Source organism: Triturus cristatus, chromosome 5_1, assembly GCF_964204655.1.
Source record: "Triturus cristatus chromosome 5_1, aTriCri1.1, whole genome shotgun sequence".
Classification (NCBI taxonomy): domain Eukaryota; kingdom Metazoa; phylum Chordata; class Amphibia; order Caudata; family Salamandridae; genus Triturus; species Triturus cristatus.
The window spans coordinates 815,661,008-815,685,764 of record NC_140587.1 but is presented as its reverse complement, the minus strand read 5'-3'; the positions used below and the strand labels follow the sequence as shown (position 1 = coordinate 815,685,764).

Here is a 24,757-nt window from a genome sequence, read left to right as displayed (position 1 = left end):
CCTCCTTGACTACCACTGGTGCTAAAGATGGGCATTCGTTCATTTAAATATGGGGCCCATTATTACTGTGACCCCCCAGAAGACCAGCGAAAAACGACTCCAGGAAATCGGGACTGCCATACAAACCAAAGAAGCAAGTCTCAGTTTTTACTGCCGTAAGTAGATAAGGAGCTACTGACTGTATTTGGTGGAGTACTATGAGCATTTCAAGCCAATCTGGAAAGATTTAGAGTCAAGGGGAAGTTTTTCCTGCATTTTTGCTGCACTGGAGACCTTACAGGAGGCATTCAACCCTATATTTCAAATGACCGTTAACCAGGCTGCCATGGATTGGGGGATTACATTACACTAAGGAAGCATGCCCAAAGTGGGTTAAGCACATCACAAATGGCAAAGTGGACTTTGCTTCTTACTAACCACAGTGCATTAGGCAGATGAAATCTGTTGGACTTGGCCCTTTCCCTGAATTTTTTTGCTTTTATGGGAAACCACATGTTATGTGAATGCATGTTAAACGCCAATGTTAAATGCTGTGCAATGGTGTACGCACCTTTATCTCCCCCATGGTAGAGAAATGTGTAGGCCATGTGTGGTGTGAGACGCCATAATGCATGCTGCGCAATGGCATGCGCAGACTGACTTCCCTATTTTAATATTCTATTTTTAAAATGGATGCCATGGCTGTGTGGTTGTGCCGCCTGACTGAGCTGGGTTACCAGTCTAGTTGTTATTTCCCAGCAACCCCAGCTTTTGGAGGGAAGTCTGGCACCCAGGGTGCTGGACACCTCCCCCTAGGCCAGTTAGAGCCAGTTTCCCCAGACGCTTCTAGAAGCTTCTGGCACTGTCTGGTAGGTGGGGTGAGGGGCATATAAAAAGCAGAGCTGGGCTGCCATGTGCCTAGTCAGAGCGTGGACCTGAATGTGAGGGGACCTACTGCCAGGAGGTACCGCCACCTGGGCCTGTGTGCTGGCCCCTGTGCCCAACTGTAACCCCTCTGCTGTCCACAGGGCTAGGGAGAGCCCCGCTGCTGGAGTGAAGGCTGCTGTATCAGGAGGAGTGCCACGTTACAGTGGCTGATGGTTCACAGGACCAGGCGGGGTTCTCACGTGGAAGGAGAGCTCCGCGTGTTGCCGCATCACCAGCCCAGAGGAGCCCCGGAGCAGCACGGGCAGAGCTCCGAACAGCCGGTGAGTGGTGCTGAGTTGTGGGACTGTCGGGGGCCGGCCGAGGTACCGGGAGGGCCCGCACTGTTCCCCGGGCACAGCTGCACCACACAGGAGCGGGTAGCTGCAACGTATTGGCCCTTTCGTGTTGGGAAACTGCTAGTGCCAAGCGCTAATTAGCGGTGCACGGCGGCGCCACAGTTGCGGGCCGCTACTACAGTTTTGCAACGTCTGGGGGCATTGGTGATTTTAGACCCCAGTGAAGGGCTCCATCCTGCCCCCGTTTCGTTTTGGCATCACAGCTGCCCCGCCGAAGTGGCCAGCGGCAAGGTGGGCAGGACGTTGTTTGGGACATCCCAGTGCCCGCATCTTTTCAGCTCCGAGTCCCCGAGGGGGGGGGCTCCAACGGGCCAGTACTCTGTGGGCTACGGCATTGGTGATTTGTGAGTCCCAGGGGAGGGGCTCTCTCGGCGCAGTGGCGCCCAGGCTAATCTGCGACAAGGAGTAGGACATGCTGGTGATGCCCTAATGAAGCCTAACATTATTGCCCCGATGTTCTAGGGTTATGCCTATGTTATTTCTGTTAATGAGATGTGCGCATCATGCCTAAGGTTATGCCTCCACGCTCATATAGGTTATGCCTGATGTTACGCATAATGAGTTTCATGCTACTGAGCCAATGCTAACACTTTTATGCTTATTGCATTGCTGCCTGTTGATGCCAAAGCTCCCTATGCTCATGGTTTATGCCTATCAGGATGCCTCATGTTTCTCCCAAGTGCTTACATCATTGGTGTTTTGCATAACTTGTTTTCCTGCGAAGTAGGCCAAATGTTTACATGTTTATGCCCACGGAGGCCTAATGTTTTCCCCTTCCAGCTTTCCGGCCTCAGGGGTCATTCATATCGCTTATGCATATGGTGAGGCCATGATGTTTTATTGCAGGTGTTCCGGCCTAATGCCGGTTACGCCCTGATGTGTTTTTATTGCGGGAATTGAGGCTGATGGACTTATCGTCATTTTCTTTGTATGTCGCAATGGTTCTGGCAGGGGCCCGATTGGCCCTGCCATGTATATACTCTCCCCCTGTAAATATTGACCTGGCGCCGGTTGGCGCAGTATAGAGATTACTGAAATTACCTTGTGTTTCTACAATAAAAAAGTTATTCCTACACAATTTTGTGTGGCGTCTCTTTTTGGAGTGTGCCTTGTGTGTCGCCTGTGTGTACTGCGTGGATGCTTTGCACATTTCCTCCGGAGTTTGGCCCACCCGCTCTGCACCACGCTACCCGTTTCCAACACAATCGCAAACATGCCATGCGTTTTTAAGTTTCCTTTTTGTCTATAAGGGCAGAAGATAATTACAGATAGTTGATACTATGCTGCTGGGGAACTTATAATACTTTACTGTCACGAGATTACACACTGAAGACCAGGATTACTGTGGCACACAGAATTAACATTTAGGGAGTGGGTTACAATAGACTTGGGCAGTGAAGAAGGATGGGGCATATGTTGAGTGCCTAAAGTAAAGGACAGAAAAACATCCAGGGTGTTCCAACGGATAGGGTTGGGATTGGTGCTCAGGAGGCGGAAGTAGAGTTTTAGAGAGAATAGGGGAGGGGGGGGGGGGGGGGCACAGCTTACCATGAGGGATGCCAGAGTGCCGAGAATGTAGTGCAGGTGGCATGAAGCATGCAGAGATTTGCCTCAAAAGGGACCGGTGCACTGTCAATATGGGGGAAACAATCCGTGAAATATAGTGGATCTTTTGTGCAGGGGTACTAATGGGGACCAGAGGGAGATAGTTGAATGCTCAGAGCTATGTATGGATGACTAAGGTTGCTAGCATTGGTTCAGGTGCATAAGCCAGAGTTGTAGGCTGAAGAAAAATGTCAAAGGGATGCCGTAAGTCAGTCACTGGAGAGGCATACAGAGTCTCAATTCCTCAAATACACCTTTTTTTAAACTAAGTTTTAAACTCTGAATTAAATATTACAATAATTCAAATAGCTATAATAAAGGAGTAGAGTGGGTGCAATAGAACCCTGATGGGAATAGCAATAAGCTTAGGCTGGTCTCTGGCCAACCAGCCTGAAATCATCACCTGTTAACATTTGTAATGGATGAACGGCTTACTAAATCGAGATATCCATACAACACAGAAAAGCTGGATATCTGATTCGAGAAAATGCATCTAGTCATAGGAAAGCTACCCCTTAAACAGCCTGCACCAAATAACATGGAGAGTAATATCCAGCTAATAGAGAGAAGTGAAGAGTCTGATTTAGCAACTATGTTCCAATAGATGAGCTTGATGGTGAAGTGAACCCCCTTGCAGTGATGTTTAATCAAATGCAAGTATATATTACTAACAAATCAAAAAGGAGCACTGAAGCAGATAGTACAATCTAAATCCAGGAAGGCAAATGATTGGAAATACATTAAGGGATTGGGAAAACAGAAAATACTTTGTGAAAAGTCTTCTCAGAAAAAAACTCCCTGGTGCAAATTTCATAGCACAAAGAGCCCACCAATCCTAACACTTTCAAGAAAATAATCAACCGGCCAGTTAGTTAAAGGGATGAAATTAGAAGGGCAGCCTAAGGAAAGGGTGACCAGGAGGCAAGAAGATTTATATTTTTCCAGACTTTACATTTGCTGTCCAGAAAACACTCCATTCCAACAGTAGTAAAATTATTATTGCTGGCAAAGCATATTTAAGTGATCTACGAGCTTCAATAAATATGAAGAGTCGGAGGAACCCAAATAACAAAAATGCTTTGAGGCCTCCAAGGCGAGCAGAAAACACCGTAGGTTATTGATGATTTTTTGCTATACATGGGAAAGTGCAACCTGCTAATCCAGTTATCCTAAATTTAGTCAAGGTTGTCCTTAATCGCAGCAGACAAAAAGACCATTGTTCCAGTCTGCATCAGAAGGTAAAGCTTGATATGGAGACTGACATACTTATATCTCTCTGGTAATAGTAATTTAAGAGTACCAAAAAGTTTGGATGATGGCACTGAATGGAAAAGGGACATTTCGGCTCTATTCTTTATTGTATGAGGCTAACTATTGTATACACTGTGAACTGACAAGTGGGTTTGGTAATCCGAATTCCACCACAGTTGGTCCTGTTTGGTGTCCAAAAACCTAATGTCACATTCACACCCCAAATCAGGGGCGCTAGAGGGCGAGCATGCAAGATGGCCACACTGGTTTTAGGCTCCGTGGCCAGGGACATAAATACTTCACTTCGATAGCTTTATTTCGGTCGATGACCATAAAAGCACAGATAAAATATGTACATACACATAAAATACATAAATAATTCAGCACTTAGGATAAAAAGTTATTAAACAACAGTTATCAAAGAGACAGTAGTAAACAGTTAAATTCCATTAATTTTAAAAATAATTAGCTGGTTAATTCATCAAGGCAGACCTTCTTCTCCACATACCATATAAGAAGCGGGAAACAGAGAACACAATTGGGGGGGGGAAGTGTCATAGCGTAAAATCCTGCAGGCTTGTGCACAATGCTTTAGTCCCAAATTTCTGCACAATGGCACAAGCCAGGCTCTGCGTATTTCATTGTAGGCGGTGCAGAAAAATAAAACATGAACAAGGTCTTCTTTGGTTTTATTACAGACGGGGCAAACCCCCGCTCCTCTTCCCGCCCACTTGCAAGTCAGTTCCCCAATTGGAAGGCAACCATACCTTAGTTGGATATATAATTTCTTTGCTCTGGGAGGCTGGATCAAATCTAGGAACTCCTCCCTGCTAGGAATCAGTTTTACTTGCAGGAATTCCATAGTCAGCCTACCCATCGATGATAGGCGGTATAGTTGGTCCAAATTATACTGTCTAACTAGTGCTAGCAACTCCGTTCTCTTTACCGCTATGCAGCCTTCCTCTGGAGTCTCCCATAATTGGGGAAGGCCAATCTGATATAATACGGCCTTAATATGGGATAGCCAAGGTATATTCTCACTCTTCAGCTGGTCCCAAATTGCTGAGAACTCGGCTCTATAATCATCGAGCTCCGGTGCTGTCCACAACCTTCTCCAATACAGGAGGGGTCTACTCGTCAGGAGTTCAGAGATAGGCTCTAGATCTAGATCTAATCTCAAAGGTATCAGCGGGGTGCTCTGGGGGAGCCCTATCAAATTTCTAGTAAATGTGTGTTCGACCTTAGAAAGGGCCAATCCACGGGTATGGCCCCAGAGCTCTGCGCCGTACATTGCAGCGGGTCTAGCTTGGGCTTTATATATTTCGAGGCCGGGGGAGACTGGTTTAAATAGCGTTTTCCTTTGGAATTTATTTATACCTCCTGCTATCTGTGTGAGCCTCAGGGCAGATTTAACCACCTGCGGGCCCCAGCCAAAATCTTCTGTCAGGGTGACACCCAGGTAGACAAAAGTGCGAACCCTTTCTAGTGCGATGCCATTTAGGACTGGGCAGGGGCGGGTGCGCTTCGGGGGGGCCGAAGATCATAAACTTTGTTTTTTCTAAATTGATCTCAAGCCCCCGCGATGCGCAGAATGTTACAAAGCCATCCAATACCCTCTGGACGCCTGTAGAGGTTCGAGACAGCAGTAGAGTGTCATCTGCGAACATCAAGGCAGGCACCCGTCCAGATGACAACCGAGGGACATCACTATTCTTAACCTTATCTAGCTCACCCACCAGACCATTGATATAGAGGCTAAAGAAAGTGGGGGCCAGGGCACAGCCCTGACGTACTCCTCTAGTAACGGGGAAGCGGTCTGAAAGTTCTCCATTTTTCCCACAGCGTACCTGGGCATAGTTCTCTTTGTGGAAATGCTTCAGAACTTCTAGTAGATAGGGCGGGAGGTTTAGGTCCTCCAGGACCCTCCATAGGCTCTCTCTAGGCACGAGGTCAAAAGCAGCCCGTAAGTCTACGAAGACCAGGTAAAGGCTACCACCTCCCAGGATTACGGTCTTCCAGAACAAGACCTGTAATCTAAAAAGCTGATCCAAAGTCGAAATCCCAGCTCTAAACCCTGCCTGGTAGGTACTTAATATCTTGTTCTCCTCCGCCCACCCAAGTATTCTATCTAGTATAATCCGGCCCATAAGTTTCTGTGTGGTATCCAGGAGACTTATAGGCCTGTAATTTGAGGGAACTAAAGGGCAACCTTTTTTATGAATAGGAACAATTTCAGCCCCCGCCCACGTGTCTGGTAGATTTGCTCCTGACAAAACAGCATTAAATAATACAGCTAAGTAGGGTCCCCAGATTTTTGGTTGCGAACGAAAAAGATCGCCTGGCACTTTATCGAGTCCTGGAGCTTTATTGGGGGGCTGTCTAGCAATTGGGGATTCTACTTCTTTAATTGAGATGCTCTCAACACTTTCAGAGGTCATCCACTTCCCGGTTCTTAGGTGGCCGAGGTGGTTTCCATAGTCTGGAGACTCCTGCGGACAATGCTCATGTGTGGGACCTAGATCCGATGGAGCACAAAGTTGATCTTCTAATTGCATTGTCGGAGCCCTTTTCGGTAGCTCCAAGATAACCGAGGGGGAAGAATACAGTGTAGCAAAATGCGTTTCCCACACTGAGGGAGCAATGTTTGGCAAAAAAGATTCCCCACTACCTCCTGTAGTAGAATTCACTAGCGCCCAAAAAAGTTTGGCGTCTTTTGTCACTAAGGCATCCCTCAACGTTTCCCACCTCTCTTCTTCCCATTCCAACCTGGTCCTAGACAGTTCCTTCTTATATGCTTGTCTAGCATCTCGAATATTGGGTTTGTTTTTTAATTTGATTGCTGTTAGAAGGTTCTTTTTTAGTTTTCTACAGCTGCTGTTAAACCAAGGAAAAGCTTTAGGCACATACCTCTTTGCTCTGGCTATTGGATAAAAAACATCCCCCAGTTCCATCACTAGCTGTTTATGTATTTCCACTGCCTGGGTAGACCCTGTTTCGGCAGCCATCTGGGTTATCAGGGGTATCGCTGCTTGATAGATTTTTGCAAGTTGTAAGGGGGACGTTGCCAAACGAGGCCATTTCACCCTTCTGCGATTGTTAGATAATACAAGGGGGGGAATTGCCACATTTAGTGTAGTCTCAGGGTTTTTTAGCCCGAAAGACCCTGGCTTCAAAGTTAAAATCAGAGCGTTATGATCACTATCCTGCCTTTTTTCAACTTTAGTCCTTTAACTTGTTCCAGTTTTTAGCTTCTATCATTACGTAGTCCATGATAGAGACCCTATCTGTCCGGTTGAACGTCCCTATTGCTGGGCGGTCAGAGTCCATTCTCCCATTGCACGCCCGCAGAGACGTTGCAAGGGAGAAGGATTTTACTTGTAGCACCAGAGGTGTCCAAGCTCTGACTGGGGAAACATCAGGATCTGGGATGTGCCATAGCGCATCTACCTCATCCTGCTCACCCTGGTCCACCCCACCCAGTGGTTCAAACTGACAGTTGAAGTCCCCACCAAGGACTATAGAGATACAGGGATCTAGGCCTGAGATAAATGATGTCAACTCATTCAGTGTGGTTGATTCTTTACCATTTCTAATTGGTCTCGAATAGACATTAATTAATGCTACTGGGGGGTTATCTGACGTTTTTAGTAAAACACATTGGAAATCCAGAGATTTTGTTGGTATTTGTACAGCCTGGGTTCCCAAATGTGTGGCTACCCATATCGACAATCCCCCAGAAGGGCGGCCTTTACCTACTGATGTTGCAAAAATATTGTAGGTAGCAAAAGTCGGACTACTGCTATCCTCCAATGCCCAGGTCTCTTGCATTAGGCAAATATCGAATTTAGCCATAAACGCAGTCCAATCTGGGGTACCCAACTTATTTTTTAGGCCAGCTATATTCCATGAAACCAATTTTATACAACCTTGTGTCAGGTCATCAGGACTCTCAGCGGCCAAGCTACTTATATTGATTTCCCTGCTCACACTCATCTGATCAATTTTTGGGTTGTTTGTAAAATCTACTAGCGGTACTTCTTCCTCTGGAACCCTTGTCCGGCTCGAAGCTTTACTAGTAGCTTGCTGATCTAATTTTTCGCCTGAACTGAGTCAATCTACCTCTTCCAATACACTGAATCTATTCCAATGCGGTTGTATCGGGAAGAGGGGAGTGCGAATAGGCCAGCCTTCTCTATATGTTCCTCTACTTTCCGAATTACAGGGTGGGAGGTAATGCCCCCTGTTGAGGGGCCGGGCTCTAGTGCAGTGCGGTTCCAAGCTAGGGGTAGGATAAAAATAAGAGAGATGTAAAGCAGATATTTGGGTGTTTTGTCTGTAAGTGTCACTACTACATATATATTGTACAGCAGTGGCATCCCTGAAATTTAGAATTATTACATCCCCTGCCACAGTCTTTGGATTCCTCCCAATCCAACCCACTCTTCTAGCCAGCAAGATTTCTCCTGAAATATCTCCTGGTAGGGGTCTGTTTACTGTGAGCCATTGAATACACTTATTTTTTAGCTCGCCCTCATTTTCTCTTTTACTCTCACTTAAGGGTGGGACACCCACCAGTACAACGACAAAGGATTGAGCTTCAGGGGGTAAATTTATTGTTGGTAAATGCTGAGCAGTAGTTTCTAGCATCATGTTACCTTTCATGGGAATGCTAGTATTATTTCTCAGCACACCAGTTTTTGGTTTAGTCAGGACTTTGTCAGGTTTGCTTGCCAGATTTTTTGTAGATTGGCTATTCCTTTGCTGAGGACCAGTACTAAGGGTATCTCGGGGTGGAATAGATGTAGGTTTTTGGGTGTCTAGGGTCACTCCCATATTTACAATCTGTGCCGGTTGGCTAGTGGTTCCAGCTACTGGGTTACAGGAAGCTTTATGTTGTTGGGCTTCCGTAACAGGAGGCACAGAAGTTCTTTGGGGGTTAGCTGCCTCGATTTTCCCCCCACCCCTGACATTCAGCATAGAAATCAATTTATCAAGTTTTGATACCAGGGGCTTAAGCTGCATGAGAATTGTACGTTCCAAGGAGGTTTGTAAGTCCGAGACCATATTTGCAACCCAACACGGTATTCCTGGCGTGGAATCACGAAGATTTTCAGATGGAGTTACCAGGTCGTGATTAGTATAAGTATTTTTATTTGGTTTGGTTGGGGCACTATTATTTTTAATCCTCGGACACGGCTTACATGTATCCACCATCTTCTTTGCAACAAGGGGAGAAGTCAGTATAATAGATCTGTCACGAAGGTCCTTAGAATTTTCTGTTGGCGCCTGGCTGCAAGGTAGATCTATATAAGATGATGTCATATAGGAACTGGCCTCCAGCGCTTCAGTCATAGTGACTGAAGTGTCTCTTTCCTGACTTGGGATGTACAATGATGGTGTAATGGAAAGCCGCCTCTCAGTGTTCTCAATGGCGTTAGCCACAACCCCAATGGTCTGCTGTAACATCTTGTCAATTGCAGTCAGCGTTGGTAATGGCTGGGGATCTGCAGCTAAAGACTTGGTGTGCGACCGTGTTACAGGGGTTTTGGCTTTAACTTTCCTTACCCGTTTCATCATTTCCTCGATTTAGCAGATGGAACGTGTAGAATACAATATTGAGATTATTCTAACACTAATAAACAGTGAATGAGATTATCAATCCAGACTGTTGGTAGTCTCTATACTGTCAGTGGAGGGTCTTGTACAGCAATGAGTAATTAGCTTATCCAAATGTCTGTGCCACATACAGTTCAGCGAAGGGTCAATAGCAAACACACCGTACTAACCCACAGTCTCCAGCCGAAGGGGATGTGGCCCAGCCCGGCCTCTTCCGGCCCCGGACGGCCACAGACGGTCCCGCCCTTGTCCCGGGCTTCTCCCGGCGCTACCCGCGCACGTCCCGCGACGCAGAGTCTGTTTTGTAGCGCCTCCGGGTGCGCTTACAGCGTGTTTCCTGTCCCTGGGAATCCTGAGAGGTGTAGTTTCCAGCCGGCACTCCCCCCACACAGCGGTCGCGAAGGCTAGCGACGGCGGGAGAGAGACGCTGCAGACACCAGGAGTTTGTAGCACCAGGGAGCTACGGCAATCTCAGGTGATTTTCCCAGCCTCTGTCAGATTTCTTGTTCGTTATTTGACATAAATAAGCAACAATCCTGTCCCAAATGACCGCATCGATCGCGAAATCCACGATGCAGTGAACCACATACCCTGCGACGATCTTGGGACCGCACTGCGGCTGGTTTAGAGGCAAGATGGCGGACTCCTGGGAAGAAGACCACACTGCCTACGGAGCCTGCTGAAACGAGCAACTCGGCCGAGATTGCAGCTTCCTCAGTCCTCCCTCGCTGCTGCTCTCGTTAAGACTCCTGAACGCTGCCGCCTGGGAGAGCGAGGAGGCCAACTGCCGCAGAATTCACTAAACACTCCCAGTCCCCGGGAGATAGCGGCTGCCGGCAGGAGGGCAAACCGGCACCCGGGCGCCTGAGAGGCGTTGGCAGTAGATTTGCAGGTGAGAGGACAAGCGGGGGGGATGATTCGAGAGGACGCTACTGTGTGCCTGGCACTCGGCCCATGCGGCCGCTGCTGCCTATGGAGTGGGGCGTCTCCTAAACACCCCCCCCCCCCCCCCCCCGCTCGGTCTAAGGGTGAGAACTACCTGCAGGGTGTAAGAGCGCCACGTTAGCAGTCAGACTGCCTACATCGTTTTGTAATAACATTTTGAATGTGACAATTCTAAACGAAGGAGTCTCCAAATTAAAATGGATAGCATGGACTAATTTGTGTGCTATAAGGAAATTTGACCAGCACTAAAACTAATTTGCTTTGGTATTGCATTGCCTTCACTCTTTTTTTGAAGTTTATAGCCAGATGACCTCTGCCCCGGCGATTAGGAAGCGATCCTAGCCTTGATAACACTACTTGCTCCACTCAAATCCCATACGATGCTTAGAAACCCACCGATACGTGGGCTGCTGCGTGCTGGCTGGCCTGAAAGGAGAGCAGATACTGGCTACCTCTGAAGGAGTAGGGAAGGCAGCATACAGCAGCGAAAAGATAGCAAATTATAACCCCCTCTCCAGGGCCCAGAAAACACTGCAGATCGACTGATCTAACTTACCCCAAATCAGACACCAGCCCAAGAAGAGCTACCCTAGATTAACAAAGTAAATGATAAAGGGACATTGGCAGGACCGAAGGAAGGCAAACCAAGCTGCAGTGTGATGCCAGAACAACTCGGCGCACGCAAAATAACGCCACCGACTCAAATAGAGCGGAGGGTCGAAATAAATGTACACAAGTGCCAGCGGATGATCTCAAAACACTGCTCATTACAATGCAGCATAGCCGCTTGTCCATTGAAATGGAAATGTATTCAATGTGTAACTGCATAGATGCGATAGCCCAAAAAATAGAAAAGCAAACCGGACGGATTGAAGAGACTGAGAAAAGGCGCTGGAGGACACATCGGAGGGTAGCTGAGAAAAGCTGCTTAACATGGAACGCTTAATGAAAATAATTGCGCCCAAGAATGAAGATTTAGAGGCACGGTCACGCCGCAATAACATACATATTATTGGCATATCCAAATCCACAAACACTGGGAGGATGGAAGAATACGTGGAGCGGCTGCTCACTACTGTCTTTGGCACCAGAGAATTAACTACACAACTCTTAGTGGAAAAGGCCCACAGGGAATGTGCAAGGCCTAGGCAACCCTCGTAAGCGCAGACACATCCTGGCTTATTTAGACAGGTATAACATTCACATCACATCCCCCCTCGCTCTTCTGGAAGGTTAGTTTAGGAACAGCATGGGGCAGAAAATACAAGACTTCTTTCAACGCAACACTGGGTCTGTGCCACTGCAGGCGTCAGTATGGGTGGCCTTTAAGGTCACCATGCGAGGAATGTGCATAGCAAAGGGAGGAGTTATATTAAGAGAAATTTGCACTACCCTTCATAACCTGGAGACAGACATCAAGCAGATAGAGGGGAGAGACAGAAGAGGCTCCTAGTAGGATACTCCGAGCGACACTTAGACACACACTGTCTGAATATCAAGAAACAGCTGATCTTGAATGTTTGTTCAGAGGGAAATACTGTCCGTAGAAACAGTGATGGGGAGCATCTTGGGAGAGCACTTGCTGAACTACTTCATAAACCTAGATTCTCTAATACCGTCATAGAGATAACCAACTTGAATGGGACAACATACAGAGACACACCAGACATACTGCGCGTATTTCATAGTTTCTACAAAACATTATACATTGCGCAGAGGGTGGGACCCCCAGATCTTGAACAATATATGGAGGACATGGCACTGGTGTGGCTAGGTAACTCCCAAAGAGAGTTCTTATTTGCCGATATTGAGGAAGATGAAATCCGGGCAGCTACTATGCAACTTTGCTCTGGACAAGGCCCTGCTCCAGACGGCCTCCCGGCTGATTCCTTAAAAACGGACATAGATTACTTAGTCACTATTTTCAAAGGTTTATACGAAGAGGCCCGAAAATCTGGCACTCTTCCGCTAGCGATGAGGAAAGCCCTACTCATCTATATATTAAAACTGGGGAAACCAGGAGATATGCAAGTCCTATAGGCTCCTGTCCATGATACATTGCTGTGAGAAGTTGGCCTGGTATATGCTGTCCACTAGTTACAGTGGGCACCTTGCACCAGTCCTTATTGATGATAGGTTTAAAAACAACCTTTATTGAAAGCTATCCTAGTGGTAGCTATGGAGAGCAGCCTTCAGGCTAAGTCTCGAAGGAATGTAAAGCATCTTGGTTTACCAGATCATAACCTCCTGAATGACCAAATGAAAGGAGAACCACACAAGGAATATATAAAATATATGTATTTATTACTAAACACTCTCTACTAACCTCTTTATGAGATTAGAGAACAAGGTACACAATATTAAAGCACTAGAACAACAGTAAATAGCACAATGCACAATACACAGTGGGCTCCAGGGGGAGACCAAACCATATACTAAGAAAGTGGTATAACAACCACGACTTGACTAGACAATGCCTAGAGCACGTAGAATCGCTGGGACCCCAAGGAACCACCCAAGGTAGTGACACAGGAGAGCCATGGGGGACGCATGCAGTGTGAGAGGACTTCAAGCAAACCGTTTGGAACATAGAAGGTTCTACGGCCAGCACCCTTGAGAGTACCAAAGTACCCGTGTTACCTATTCCAGGAGAGCCGGGTGCATAGGGGTCAAGTGGTGTCGGAAACGCTTGTTGATTTCAATGGCGTGATGCGAAGAAGTGCTGCTGCCGGAAAGATGAGAAGTGTCCGGTGTGATCCAAGCCTGGATCGGAGCTGAGAAGAACCTGAAAGCAGAGGGGACAGAGTCTGGGTCACTTCACAGTGACCAGGGGCACGACAGACGAATGCCCACCGATGTCAAGTGTTTCAGGTGAGACGAGGTGAAGTTTGACTCTGCAGCTACGGAGACCAGGAGACGTTGACCAAAGTCCGCAGGCGAGCTGTCCCATGAAGGATGTAGAGTGCTGGGGGGTCAGTGTCTGGAATGAACACCAACAAGCCTTGGCAACTGCAACCCACGTGGTCAGAGAAAAGATGATTTGGTGGGGACCACCAAGGTCCGGGGGACTCCCCAAGCGATGGAGAGTCAGGGCACGTCTGGAGCAACCAGGAAAGCCCACTGAAAGTTAAAGTTCCCTTCTCAGGGACACACAGGTCGACAGACCAGGGATTGCGAAGGGACCTCGAGCTGAATCACAAAATACCAGCCCACGGAACACTTGTGGAGTGTAGGCCGGAAATCTTCAGAGGAAATACTGCTCGGGTCTGGACTACAGACCAGAGTAGCCCAAAGCACAGCCTCAGGTATTGCCAAAAGGCATATGCTGCTGCAAATATACACTGTGCCCAGGGTTTCGGGTTGCACGGTCCCCACGAGGGATGCGGGTCTCAGAATTGCTGAGAGCACAGATCAACCTGAGACCACAGGAACCCACCTCCTGTGTTGCAGAAATCTTTGGAGTCCTTCAGGAGCTGCGAAGATGCAAACCGGTCAGATGCGTTTAAGGTGCCTGCCTTGCAGTGGAGTAACTCCTTTACTCCAAGGGAGATTCTTCAGTCATCCAGCGCAGTGTAGATAGTCGAAGTACTTGGTTTCTGTAGCAGAGTTTCATCCAGGTACATCCAAAGTCCTGTAGCCAGGGGTTCCTATCCTACTTTATACCCAAGGAAGGGGTGGGACAAACTGGGGACCCACTAATGAGAGGGTCAGGACAGAGGGGTGGCTACACCCATGTCCTTTGTCCAGTTTCGCGCCAGAGCAGGAGCAAATGACTCCTGCAACCGGTTTCAGCTGGACTATGCACAGGGACACCAAATGTGCCCGCAGTGCAGACATCAAAGCACTCTGAGTGCACCCACCCACCCAGCCCCAATACACTAAAGCCTGTCTAGGAGGTGGTCACACCTCCCTGTGAGAGGAAACCTATTGTCCAGCCTTCCCCTGCCGGAGTTTCGTCAAGCAGCAGGAGGGCAGACTCGTGTCTGTGGCTGGCAGCATTCATTTTGTGATGCCAGGGTTCTGTGAAGCTGGTACCGGGTGTACCGGTGCTGTCATATTTCTCCCTCTAGTAGGGTGGAATCATACCTCCCACACCAGTTACTGGTGTGGATTTATGAGTCCAAGGTGTTTGACACCAAATACGACATGTTTCCATGCAGCCGTTTTAAAGTTAGCATTTACCGCAAGGTTATAATACACTTAAGTATATATGGTTGGCTGCATCACAAACATCCCCAGAATATAGGTTCCGAAGGCTGCAGAGGGGCTCTGCTCATGCAGGTGCACCCTCTCACATAAAACCCAGCACCCTGCCTTCAGGATTGATAAGGCCTGCCAAAGGGTAACTGATAGGCTTTTAAGTGCAGTGATATTGAGTAGATATAGTGAACCTATATCTAAGTAAGGGGTGCATGCACCACCTTACATAGGCTGCTGTAGCAGACCTGTTGTGTCATTTTGAATCGTCTCCCAGGGGTGGCATAATACCTGCTGCAGCCCCTGAGAGGCCTCTGGGGTACCTATGCCCTGGATACATAGTATACCATATACTAGGGACTGATAAGGGTACCCCAGAATCCAATCTGGAGTGTACCTAAAGTACATGGACAACCAATTTAGGGAGAAAGCAGATAGACTGGGGTCCTGATTAGCAGGATCCCAGTCAAACTAAGTCGAAAACCAGCAAAACACCAGGCAAAAAGTGAGGGTAACCATGCAGTCAGATTCCACTCTCCTACAATTGCAACGTTAAAATACTAGCTAAGGTACTCGCTAATCGGTTGAGTTTACCAATGGACAACTTGGTTCTATCCGACCAGTCGGGATTCATCCCCGGGAGTGCCGCATCGCACAACCTTCAAATCCTTTTTCCGATAATACAAGATATCGACCCAGACCTATCCGGGTGGCGATTTTTCTGGACACCACTAAGGCGTTTGATTCCCTTGAACGGGGATATCTTTTCGGTGTGGTGTCGAATGGGGTTCCCACCCGCATTCCTACCCTGGATTGAGTTTTTATACAGCCAGCCGCAGGCGAGGGTATCGCTTAATGGGGCACTTTCTTCTCCCCTTAATATCACACGTGGTACAAAACAGGGATGCCCATTGTCTCCTCTCTTGTTTGCACTAGCTGTGGAGCCGTTAGCAGCCAAATTTCAGAAAAACCATCGGGAACATGGGCTCCGATATTCCACACAGCATTTATTGATCTCCCTTTAAGCAGACAACATCACACTATTCCTTCGAGATCCTGAATCTAGTCTCAATCCGATCCTGAGAGAATTCATTAAGATCTGTGCGTGCTCTGTGAACACAGGTTTACTGGGAGAAATCCCAGATTTTCCCTCTTACCACGACTCGGAAATTTGTCACAGACTACCCACTGACCTGGTGCGACTCAGAGAATAAATACCTGGAGATAGTAGTCACAAGAGAGAGCAGAACTGATACACGAGGAAGAGCGTTAGGTGAACTGCAAGACTCCATAACGAGATGGATCTCCATGCCAAAGTTGTTTTATCTTTTAATTAACATTCCTAGAACCCGGGCAGACATTTTTAACTAATTCCACATCGCCTTCCCACTCAGGTTCATCCTCGCATTGAGCTGCAAAAGGGTCCTCAGACCCCTCACAGTATTCACCTTCGTCCACCGGTTGCTGAAGAGGCCGGTAAGAACGAGGAGCCCTGGGAAACAGGATAAACTCCCCTCCCAGAAATGGAATGGGAGCGTAAGATACCAGTTCCAGGTCGGCGCTGCGCCCGGTGCCGGATCCAGGGCCAGCGCCGAGGCCGGAGTCGGTGCCCGAACCAGCGCCCGATTCGAGACCGGGGCTGGCGGTGCCGCAGGGTATGGTGCCAGAGTAGCTGAGGCCAGAGGCGGCGGCACGGGCAAATCCTTCCGACGGATCCGCGGGGCCCGAAGGCACTCCGGAGGGACCCGGCGTGGCAAACAAATGGCTCAAGGCCGGCATAAAGGCCCGCACCTCGCCCGAAGTCGCGTGTGGCCCCACAAAGGCAGGGTAGACCACAGGCAACGACGGAGGCTTCCACGGAGCCGCGGGGGAGTGGCCACCCACCCCCTCCACCGCGTCCCGTGACCGGTGAGGGGTAGAGGTGCGACAACGCTTCTTCGACTTTTTATGGCCCGAGACTTACCTGTCCCAGATTCCGACAAGCGATGCTGATGGCTCCGTGACTGGTTCTTTGACCTCCCATGGGATCGTGCCCTTGATCGGTGCGGGACAGTTTCCCGGACCTTCAACAACTTTCGGGAGCGCTCCCACAAAGCTTTCGGTGCCATGGCCCGGCAATCGGAGCACGCCTCGGGGTCATGGGCGTGCCCCAAGCACAAGAGACACACGTCGTGAGGGTCAAACACCGACATGTTGCGGCAGCAGGCCCTAAAGGACTTAAATCCGGGCATCTCTATTGCACCAGGAGTCAAACACACGAAAAAAAAGAAGTTGTTAGAAACCAAGTTAAACCTTTAACTAGGGGTACCGCTCTTTCTTGGATCTGTGCTGCTGCTAAAGAAAAATAAAGAACTGACGTCAGCGTGCGTGGGCGCGTCTAAGTAACTCTGACGACGTCATCTCGACGGCTATGACGCCAGCGACGTACGCGAAGCCATACGACGACATCTGCCGACGTGCAGGGGTACTGCTGACGAAAACTTTCTGGATCCAGTCTGAAGCCTGGGGATGTTTTAAGGTAAGGAATCTATCACAAACTTGTCTCTTTCAGATTTAGTAGATTTGGCTAAACTATAGCAGTTTGTTTCAAATTCGCTTCCCCAAAATAGTACTCTTCAGCAAAATACAGGGGCATTTCAATTAACAAAGCCATACAAATACTTTGCCATGCAGAGTGCTTTTCTACATATTCAGTCAACATTGTTCATAAAGAGGTCTCAAACATGTAAAGAACAAGCTTACCTGAGGTGATTTTTTGATCTGCAAATTCCTGCTTTGGTGGCGGGGCACGAAAAATAACCCACACTAGTACAATTTCTGAATCCTAAAAACAAGTGTTATGCATTTTAAATATAAGCATGTTTTTAAACAGCATGCAATCAATTTAAAAACCTGACAATTGATAGGATCATACAAGCAGTATACGAATAAACAATATTGAAATAACAAAATAAATCCCTACAAAGATAATTAACTTAGAAAAAGAATTGAACTATCCTAAAAGATCAACGAAACAAAAGCACACCCATGTTAGTAATCCTATACTCTATGTACTAATCATATAGAGAAACATCCCTACTGAACCTACTCATTACCTCAAAATCCTTTCCGATTTCATTGCATTGCAAAAAAAATAAAAAAAAATAAGAGTAACTTACACAGAAGATATCTCCATGAACAGCAATAATGAACAAGTATTGACAATTCAGACACTCAAGGGTTTCTGGAGAGGCTTCTTGCCTGAGCACCTATGAGTTGAAAACTATCTGGGAAACGACATTGTTGCAATAATTAAAATGGGAATGATGTGAGTTGATGAGTCTGTTTAACAGTCTACCCGAAATCCAGTGGAGAATGTGCCACACAGCAATCTTAATTCAGCTCAAAACCATGTTAAAATTGAAATACATTTAATACACCAACAAGAACAAGGTCAGTGCCATTTGTGGAGTGCACACTTGGGAGCAGATGAGACCTGCAGTGTTGCCTTTTCCAAGCCAACAACGTTGCAGACACTTCTGGATTTGTATTGCAAGAACTGAACATTTCATGGCAGCCCGTTTCTACATCTGATCAAAACCAGGCCCTGCACTCAGCACACCAATGGAACGTCAATACCAAAACCTACTCCTAAATCCAGAAAGAGAGATGACCCAGTACAAAGGGTCAGCGATGTGGACGACTACTAAAGATCAACAAAAACCACAGGTCAGTCTCAACAGTGCAGCAATGTGCTGGGACCATCATATGCTCTGAAGACAAAAACCTGTAAAGGCAACAGGGGGGGCGAAACCAGTATAACAGCAACAGCATATATATACCTTAACGTATCGATAGAAACAATATCAAAGGATTACAACAATAAATGAATGGAAAATATCAGGGATATAAAAAAAAGAAAAATGGGGCGAGCAAAACACCAAATCTGAAAAGTGTATTTGGTATACACAAATAAATACACAAATCATACTTTGATAGGAAAAGCCTATCCAAACCTCACCTGTTAGACCTGGCACCATTGACGTGGGTCTCCCTTCCATTTTGCGCTGTTGTCTCCTCTGTTTTTGCTGGTGTTAGATGCTCTGGGCGCTGTGCCACTGCCATTCAGTGCCACAGCGCGAATGCTCTCTGTGTAAATATGATATGTGAACTGGTATATCCATGATTGGCTTATTTGGTTTATCTGTTAGTCCCTAGTAGTCTGACTTGTGTGTGCCCAGGGCTGGTAAACCAAATGCTGCTGGTGGACCTGCAGCGCTGGTTTGCACCACCCACAGAAGCAGCTTGTAAAGTGTTCCTCAGACCTGCCACTGCAGAGTCTGTGTGCAGTCCAGAACTGCCATCTTGGCTGTGTAGTGCCCACATATCCCAGTCCCTGAACCTTCCCTTGGTATTATATAAGTCACCCCCATGGTAGGATGCATTGTATGTGTAAGGTAGGACATGCCTTGGTATGTGTGGCATGTCCTGGTAGTGAATTACACCCAATTTCGTTTTTCACTACTGTAAGGCTACCTGTTATCCATAGCCCAGAATGGGCAGTTTGACTATTACATTCTATAATCCTAACTGACCAAAGGAACATGGTAGAAAAACGAATTTAGTATGCCTGAGCTCAGGATATTAAAATACATCTTTTAGTAAAGTTTATTTTTCTATTCTGTGTTTGAAAATACCACTTTTAGAAGGTAGGTATTTTCCTGCCTAAGCCTTCCAGTGTGCTCTGCTGTTATGTGTATTGGCTGTCTGGTTTTGGAGGGACAGGGCAGGTTGAGTCAGACCTGGGTTGAATAGAGAGATCTGCATTTGAAGTATGGAGAGGGGTAGCTTCTTGACCTGAATAGGGCTGTGCCTGGCAAGGTGAATGCTGGCTATACCTCCTACTGTGCGTCTGATGGCAGACCCCCTCTCTCTGAAAGGAAGGATGCAGCCTGGTAAACAAAGTGCTCCAGGACTGAGCAGAACTGGTTCTGTCTGGGTTCAGTGACTTGTGACTCTTTAGAACAAATACTTTTGGGGTATAAATACCTGTGCCCAAACCCCTACAATTGGTATTGCTCCTGGACATCAAGACGAACCCCTGTCCGTGTAACTGAAGGAATCTGCAGGAGGTGACTATCCTTGTGCTTGTATGCTGTTTCTTGGATTGGCCTGCAGTGGTTACCATTGGACTTGGAAAAAGAGGGAAAAGGACTTTGACAGAACTTTTATTAATCTTGCTAAAGCAATCACCCAAGGGCTAGGAGAGAGCTAGCCGCCTGTTGAAGTCTCAGGCACATCAGACTTCACCACCAGCCTCCTGATTCCTCCCAGCGAGGGTTTCTATCTGCAGGTGAGTCTCCTGTGAGTTCCAGGGCCTCTAGTTCGACTACAGAGAAGAGAGTGCTGAAATTGCTGCTAACGCATGTTTGCGAGCCGCCGCAGCTGAAAGCCTGAAAATCATCACGCCGCTGAGTGCTCGCAACCAAAGATCATCGCATCGCACGTTTGCAGGCTGCCAAGTGCTCGCTAACGCCAAAGATCATCGCATCGAGATCATCGCAGCGCGGACGCCGGGCGTCCACCATTTTCATCGCATCAGGATCGTCGCTCCCTCGCGGAGCGCCATTTCTTTGCATCGCAACCTGATCGCACACGCAACAGGATCGTCGCCTCGTCTCCCCCCTCGTGGCAAGAAATCATCGCATCAATGGCCTAGCGTGCAGAAGTTTGTCGCCTTGTACCCGCACGCCTCAGCAGATCGGCGCCTCGTCTCCTCCCTCGCATCACCGGCCTTGCGTGCAGAAAATCATCACTACAGCTTCTTTGCGACATTTGGTTTTGTTCTGCTACGAAATCCAGGTACTTTGTAAAGTAAAAGAGTCGCAGAGACCACTGCTTTGAACGGATTCCTCTTTTAGCACACTTTGAACTATTTTTGCAGCATTTCAAGAGTAATCCTATTTTACAGTATTGTGGCTTTTTATCGTTATTGGTCTTATGTTAAGTCTATATATAAAGATACTTATTTTTTATAATTAATTGTGTGGTGTCCCTTTGTAGTGTTCTTCACTGTGTTACTGTGTATGGTCATAAATGCTTCACACACTACCTCGGAGATAAGCCTAGCTGCTCGTGCTACGTTACCACAGGGCTGAGCAGGGGTTATCAAAGGGTGTAGCCCTCTTACTCTGACTTAGGAAGAAGGGTCCCCACTTGGACAGTGGCCAGCCCTTGCCAACTAGAGACCCCCATTTCTAACATCACCTCAATATCATTCCTTATATACAAGGAACAAAGGAGGTTATCTCGACAGAACAGAGGAAACGTTTCTCAAGGTCCTTTCACAAGGACGCCAAAAGGAGGTATTCACACCACTAGATCAACCCCTTCAATCTACTCAGTCGTCGTCTCGATCATGTTGGGGGTAGTATCTAAGGGCCATCATCAGGACTGGCTGGAGGTTACAATCTATTTAAAAACAGTTTGGGGCTGATCCGGCAAGTGGGGGGGGGGGGGGGGGGGGGTGACAAGAAAAAAAGGGGGAGGGAGGTACCAAAATGTGCTTTGCCCATTCATTTTTCCATAGGAAAATTATAAAGAGCTACAGCCAAAATGGCAGGAGTTACACCTTATTCGTCAGAAAGTTAGCTCTTGGTCCAGAAACTGTGATTTTTGTAATTTGGTGTAAATCTGTTCTAAAGGTTTTTAAGAAATTAAGGCTCAAAAGCTTTGTATACTTCATGCAGCAGAGGGTCTGTGGAGCACACCCATTTCTAAATAACATTTTTCGCTGCTTCCACAGCAACAAAGCTATGGCGGCAGCCATTTTAGGATTTGGGGACTGTAGGAGGCTAGCTTCGTATATGGTGCTCACTTATGCAAGTGTAGCACCCTGCACTAATCCAGACAACCCTTATGGTGATTTTAGTTGTCTTAGACAAACTTGGAAAGCTCTCTAAGTGGTAGCTGTGGAGAGCAGCCTTCAGGCTTAGTCCAGAAGGAGTGTGAAGCAGCTTGTTTTATCAGAACCTAATCTTATTGGTATAAGTTAAGTGAAAAAGAACCACAAAGTGTACTTATAAAAATAGAGATTTCATTTACGGCACTCACTAACACACAGCAATATCTCCTATACAATGCACACAATACTTTACAATAAAAAACAGATAAGTAGCACCCAATACACGGTGGTCGCCTGGGGGAGACCAAACCATATACTAAAGTAGAGGGATGCGAACCCCGACTCAAGTCATGACTGGACCCAGAAGATGTAGAAGTGCTGGGGACCCAAGGAACGACCTGAGGTAATTACCCAGGAACCCTACGGAGGCTGTATGCAGTATGGAAACACGACTGCGTGCTCAATTCAAGTCAATGGGTAAGTCGCGGTTGTAAAGTAGGACCCTTCCCTTTGGACCCTGAAGAAACCCAGAAGAAGACAGAAGGTTAGGGAGCCACCCATCCGTAGATAACCAAGGAACCAGGATACTTACACTAGGGAAGTCGGGTGCACAGGTGCAAAGTGGCATCGGAGACTGCTGTAAAAAACAATGGAGGATTTCAGGAAGATGCTGCTGGCGAAGCAGGTGAAAAGTGTACTCTGGAACTCACAGGAGGGTTCAAGTCAAAGATGTATCTACAAGCAGAGGGGACAGAGTGTATGCCACTCAGGAGTGACCAGGAGGCCCGTAAGACTAGGTACGCCGTCGTCAAGAGATACAGGAAAATCTTTGTAGAAATATTCAAGACACAGTTTTCCTAATCGGTAGCTCCGTCTGGGGCTACCACGATACTGGAGACAACAGAGTATAGCAATTCCAACCGACCGCGTCTGTGCAGGTCAGTTTAAAGTGTCAACCAACTAGTAGTCAGTACCTTTTTGATGCATCTAATCCTGTTGGAACGAGTCTGTCAGATCAACCGTTTCAGTTGCGTCATAAAATTAAGAGATGCAGCAACATGGTGCACAGGAGTTCTGTTGGAGCAGCTCCGACAAGAGATACTAGCCTCAAACTCAGTGATAAGACAGTTCAGGCTTCGAGGGAGTTGCAGAACCACCACCTGTGTTGCTGAGCCTTTGGAGGTCCAGGAGAGCCAAGGATCAGCAGAACAGTCAGCTGCAGTGCGGTGCCTGCAGATGTAGGGGAGTGACTCCTTCACTCCAAGGAAAATAACTTCAGGTGTCTTTGATGTCCACAGGCCTTGATAGGATTGTGTATGGAGCAGGGGCACAGATGTTGCAGTAGACTAACTGGACGGTGAGAACAGGAGCAGCAGGAGTCTTTCCAGTTGCAGTCTCGGGGCCAAGAGCTAAGTACAGAGTACCCAGGAAGTTGAAGTGGTGTCTGAGCTGAATCTTGTCCCACAACGAATTTAGTGACCCACCCACAGTTAAGCCCTTAAGTACCCTAAGGAAAGGGTTGGGACGTTTCAGGGGTCCCAGTGTAGGGGCTGTACAGTGGGGAGGATAAACCCATGTCCTTTGTCCAGTTTTGCACCAGAACAGGAGCCAACAGCTCCCTGAACTGGTCTGAACTGGAATATGCAAGGAGGGCACCAAGTGTGCCCTTCCAGTCTCAGTGGCGCTAGCAAGTGCCCCCACCCTGCCCCAATACACTAAACCCTGTCTAGGAAGTGGTCACACCTCCGTGTGACAGGAAATCTTTTGTTCTGCCTTCACCTGCACAAGCTTGGCTCAGCAGCAGGAGGGCAGAAACAGGTCTTTTGCAGACAGCAGCCCTGGGGGCTGACCAGTTCTGGAAGACAGGTACCGGATGACTAAGGGCTTGCTGGAGGAGCTTAACAGTGCATGGAATCATACCTTCCACACGGTGTGGGGGTATGATTCCACTATGTTTGATACCAAAAATGACAGGGTTCGGTACAGCCAGTCTAGACATGGTAAACGCGTAATGACGGATGGCCACTCTATATCTCGTAAAGGCTGATCCACTTAAAACTCTGGAGAATGGACTCCAAAGGTTGTAGGGGTGTCCCACTCATGCAGGGGCACCCTCTAACTTCGAACTGAGCACCCTGCCTTCAGGACTGAAAGGCCTGCCTTAGGGGTGACATAGGTTTTAAATGCAGTGACCTCAGATATAGGGGAACTTATATCTGTCGTAAGTGGTGTTAGCACCAGCTTACACAGGCTGCAATGGTAGGCCTGTAGTCATAATTTGAGTGGTCTCTCATGGGTGGCATAATACCTGCTTCAGCCCATGGGAGATCCCTGGTGTACCTATGCCCTGGGTACCTTAGTACCATATACTAGGGATTTATCAGGGTACACCAGTAGCCAATAGAACAAGTTACTTACCTTCGGTAACGATATATCTGTAAGAAACATAGGTCAGTTATTGATTCCTTACCTTAGAATTACCCCCAGGCATCAGACTGGATCCTGAAATGTTTTCGTCAGCAGTACCTCTGCATCTGAAGGTGGCGTTGGTCGGCTCCGCATCCGTCGTGGTCGACCGGATAACATAACGTGTATTTGTAAAGCGCAAGTTCACCACTACGGGTACCTTGGCGCTGAACAACAGATGTTTGTTGTTATCCAACTCAATTGTGCTCATTTTATCGACCTCAGATGAATGAAAGGCTGAGTGGACCTGCCGGGATTTGAACCTGTGACCATGAGGTCGAACATAGGCCCCTGCAGTAGACGCATTAGTCCACTGAGCATCCAGACCCGGATGACGTCGCGGTAGCTACTTAGACGCCGTCCTCACGTCAGTTCTGTACACGACTTTCCGCACGAGAAACTAAAAGACATGCAAGACAGTGACCACTGGTGCACAAAACTAGGGCCCTGAAAGGATGTTCTGAACCCTAGAAATCAGTTGGCAGAACAGGGAGGATTGGTGGGGCGGTAAGGAATCTATAACTAACCTACG

At 47.5% G+C, this 24,757-nt stretch overlaps 1 protein-coding gene across 5 annotated transcripts in view; it reads right to left on the bottom strand.

The window, feature by feature from the left end:
- Positions 1-24,757, bottom strand: part of CEP192 (centrosomal protein 192) — a 1,978,693-nt gene that overhangs the window by 1,061,200 nt on the left and 892,736 nt on the right. For all 5 annotated transcript variants that reach the window (XM_085605862.1, XM_085605865.1, XM_085605864.1 and 2 more), the window contains exon 25: positions 17,619-17,700. In XM_085605862.1, coding sequence (XP_085461988.1) covers positions 17,619-17,700 — 82 coding nt within the window. The remainder of the gene's footprint in view (positions 1-17,618; positions 17,701-24,757) is intronic.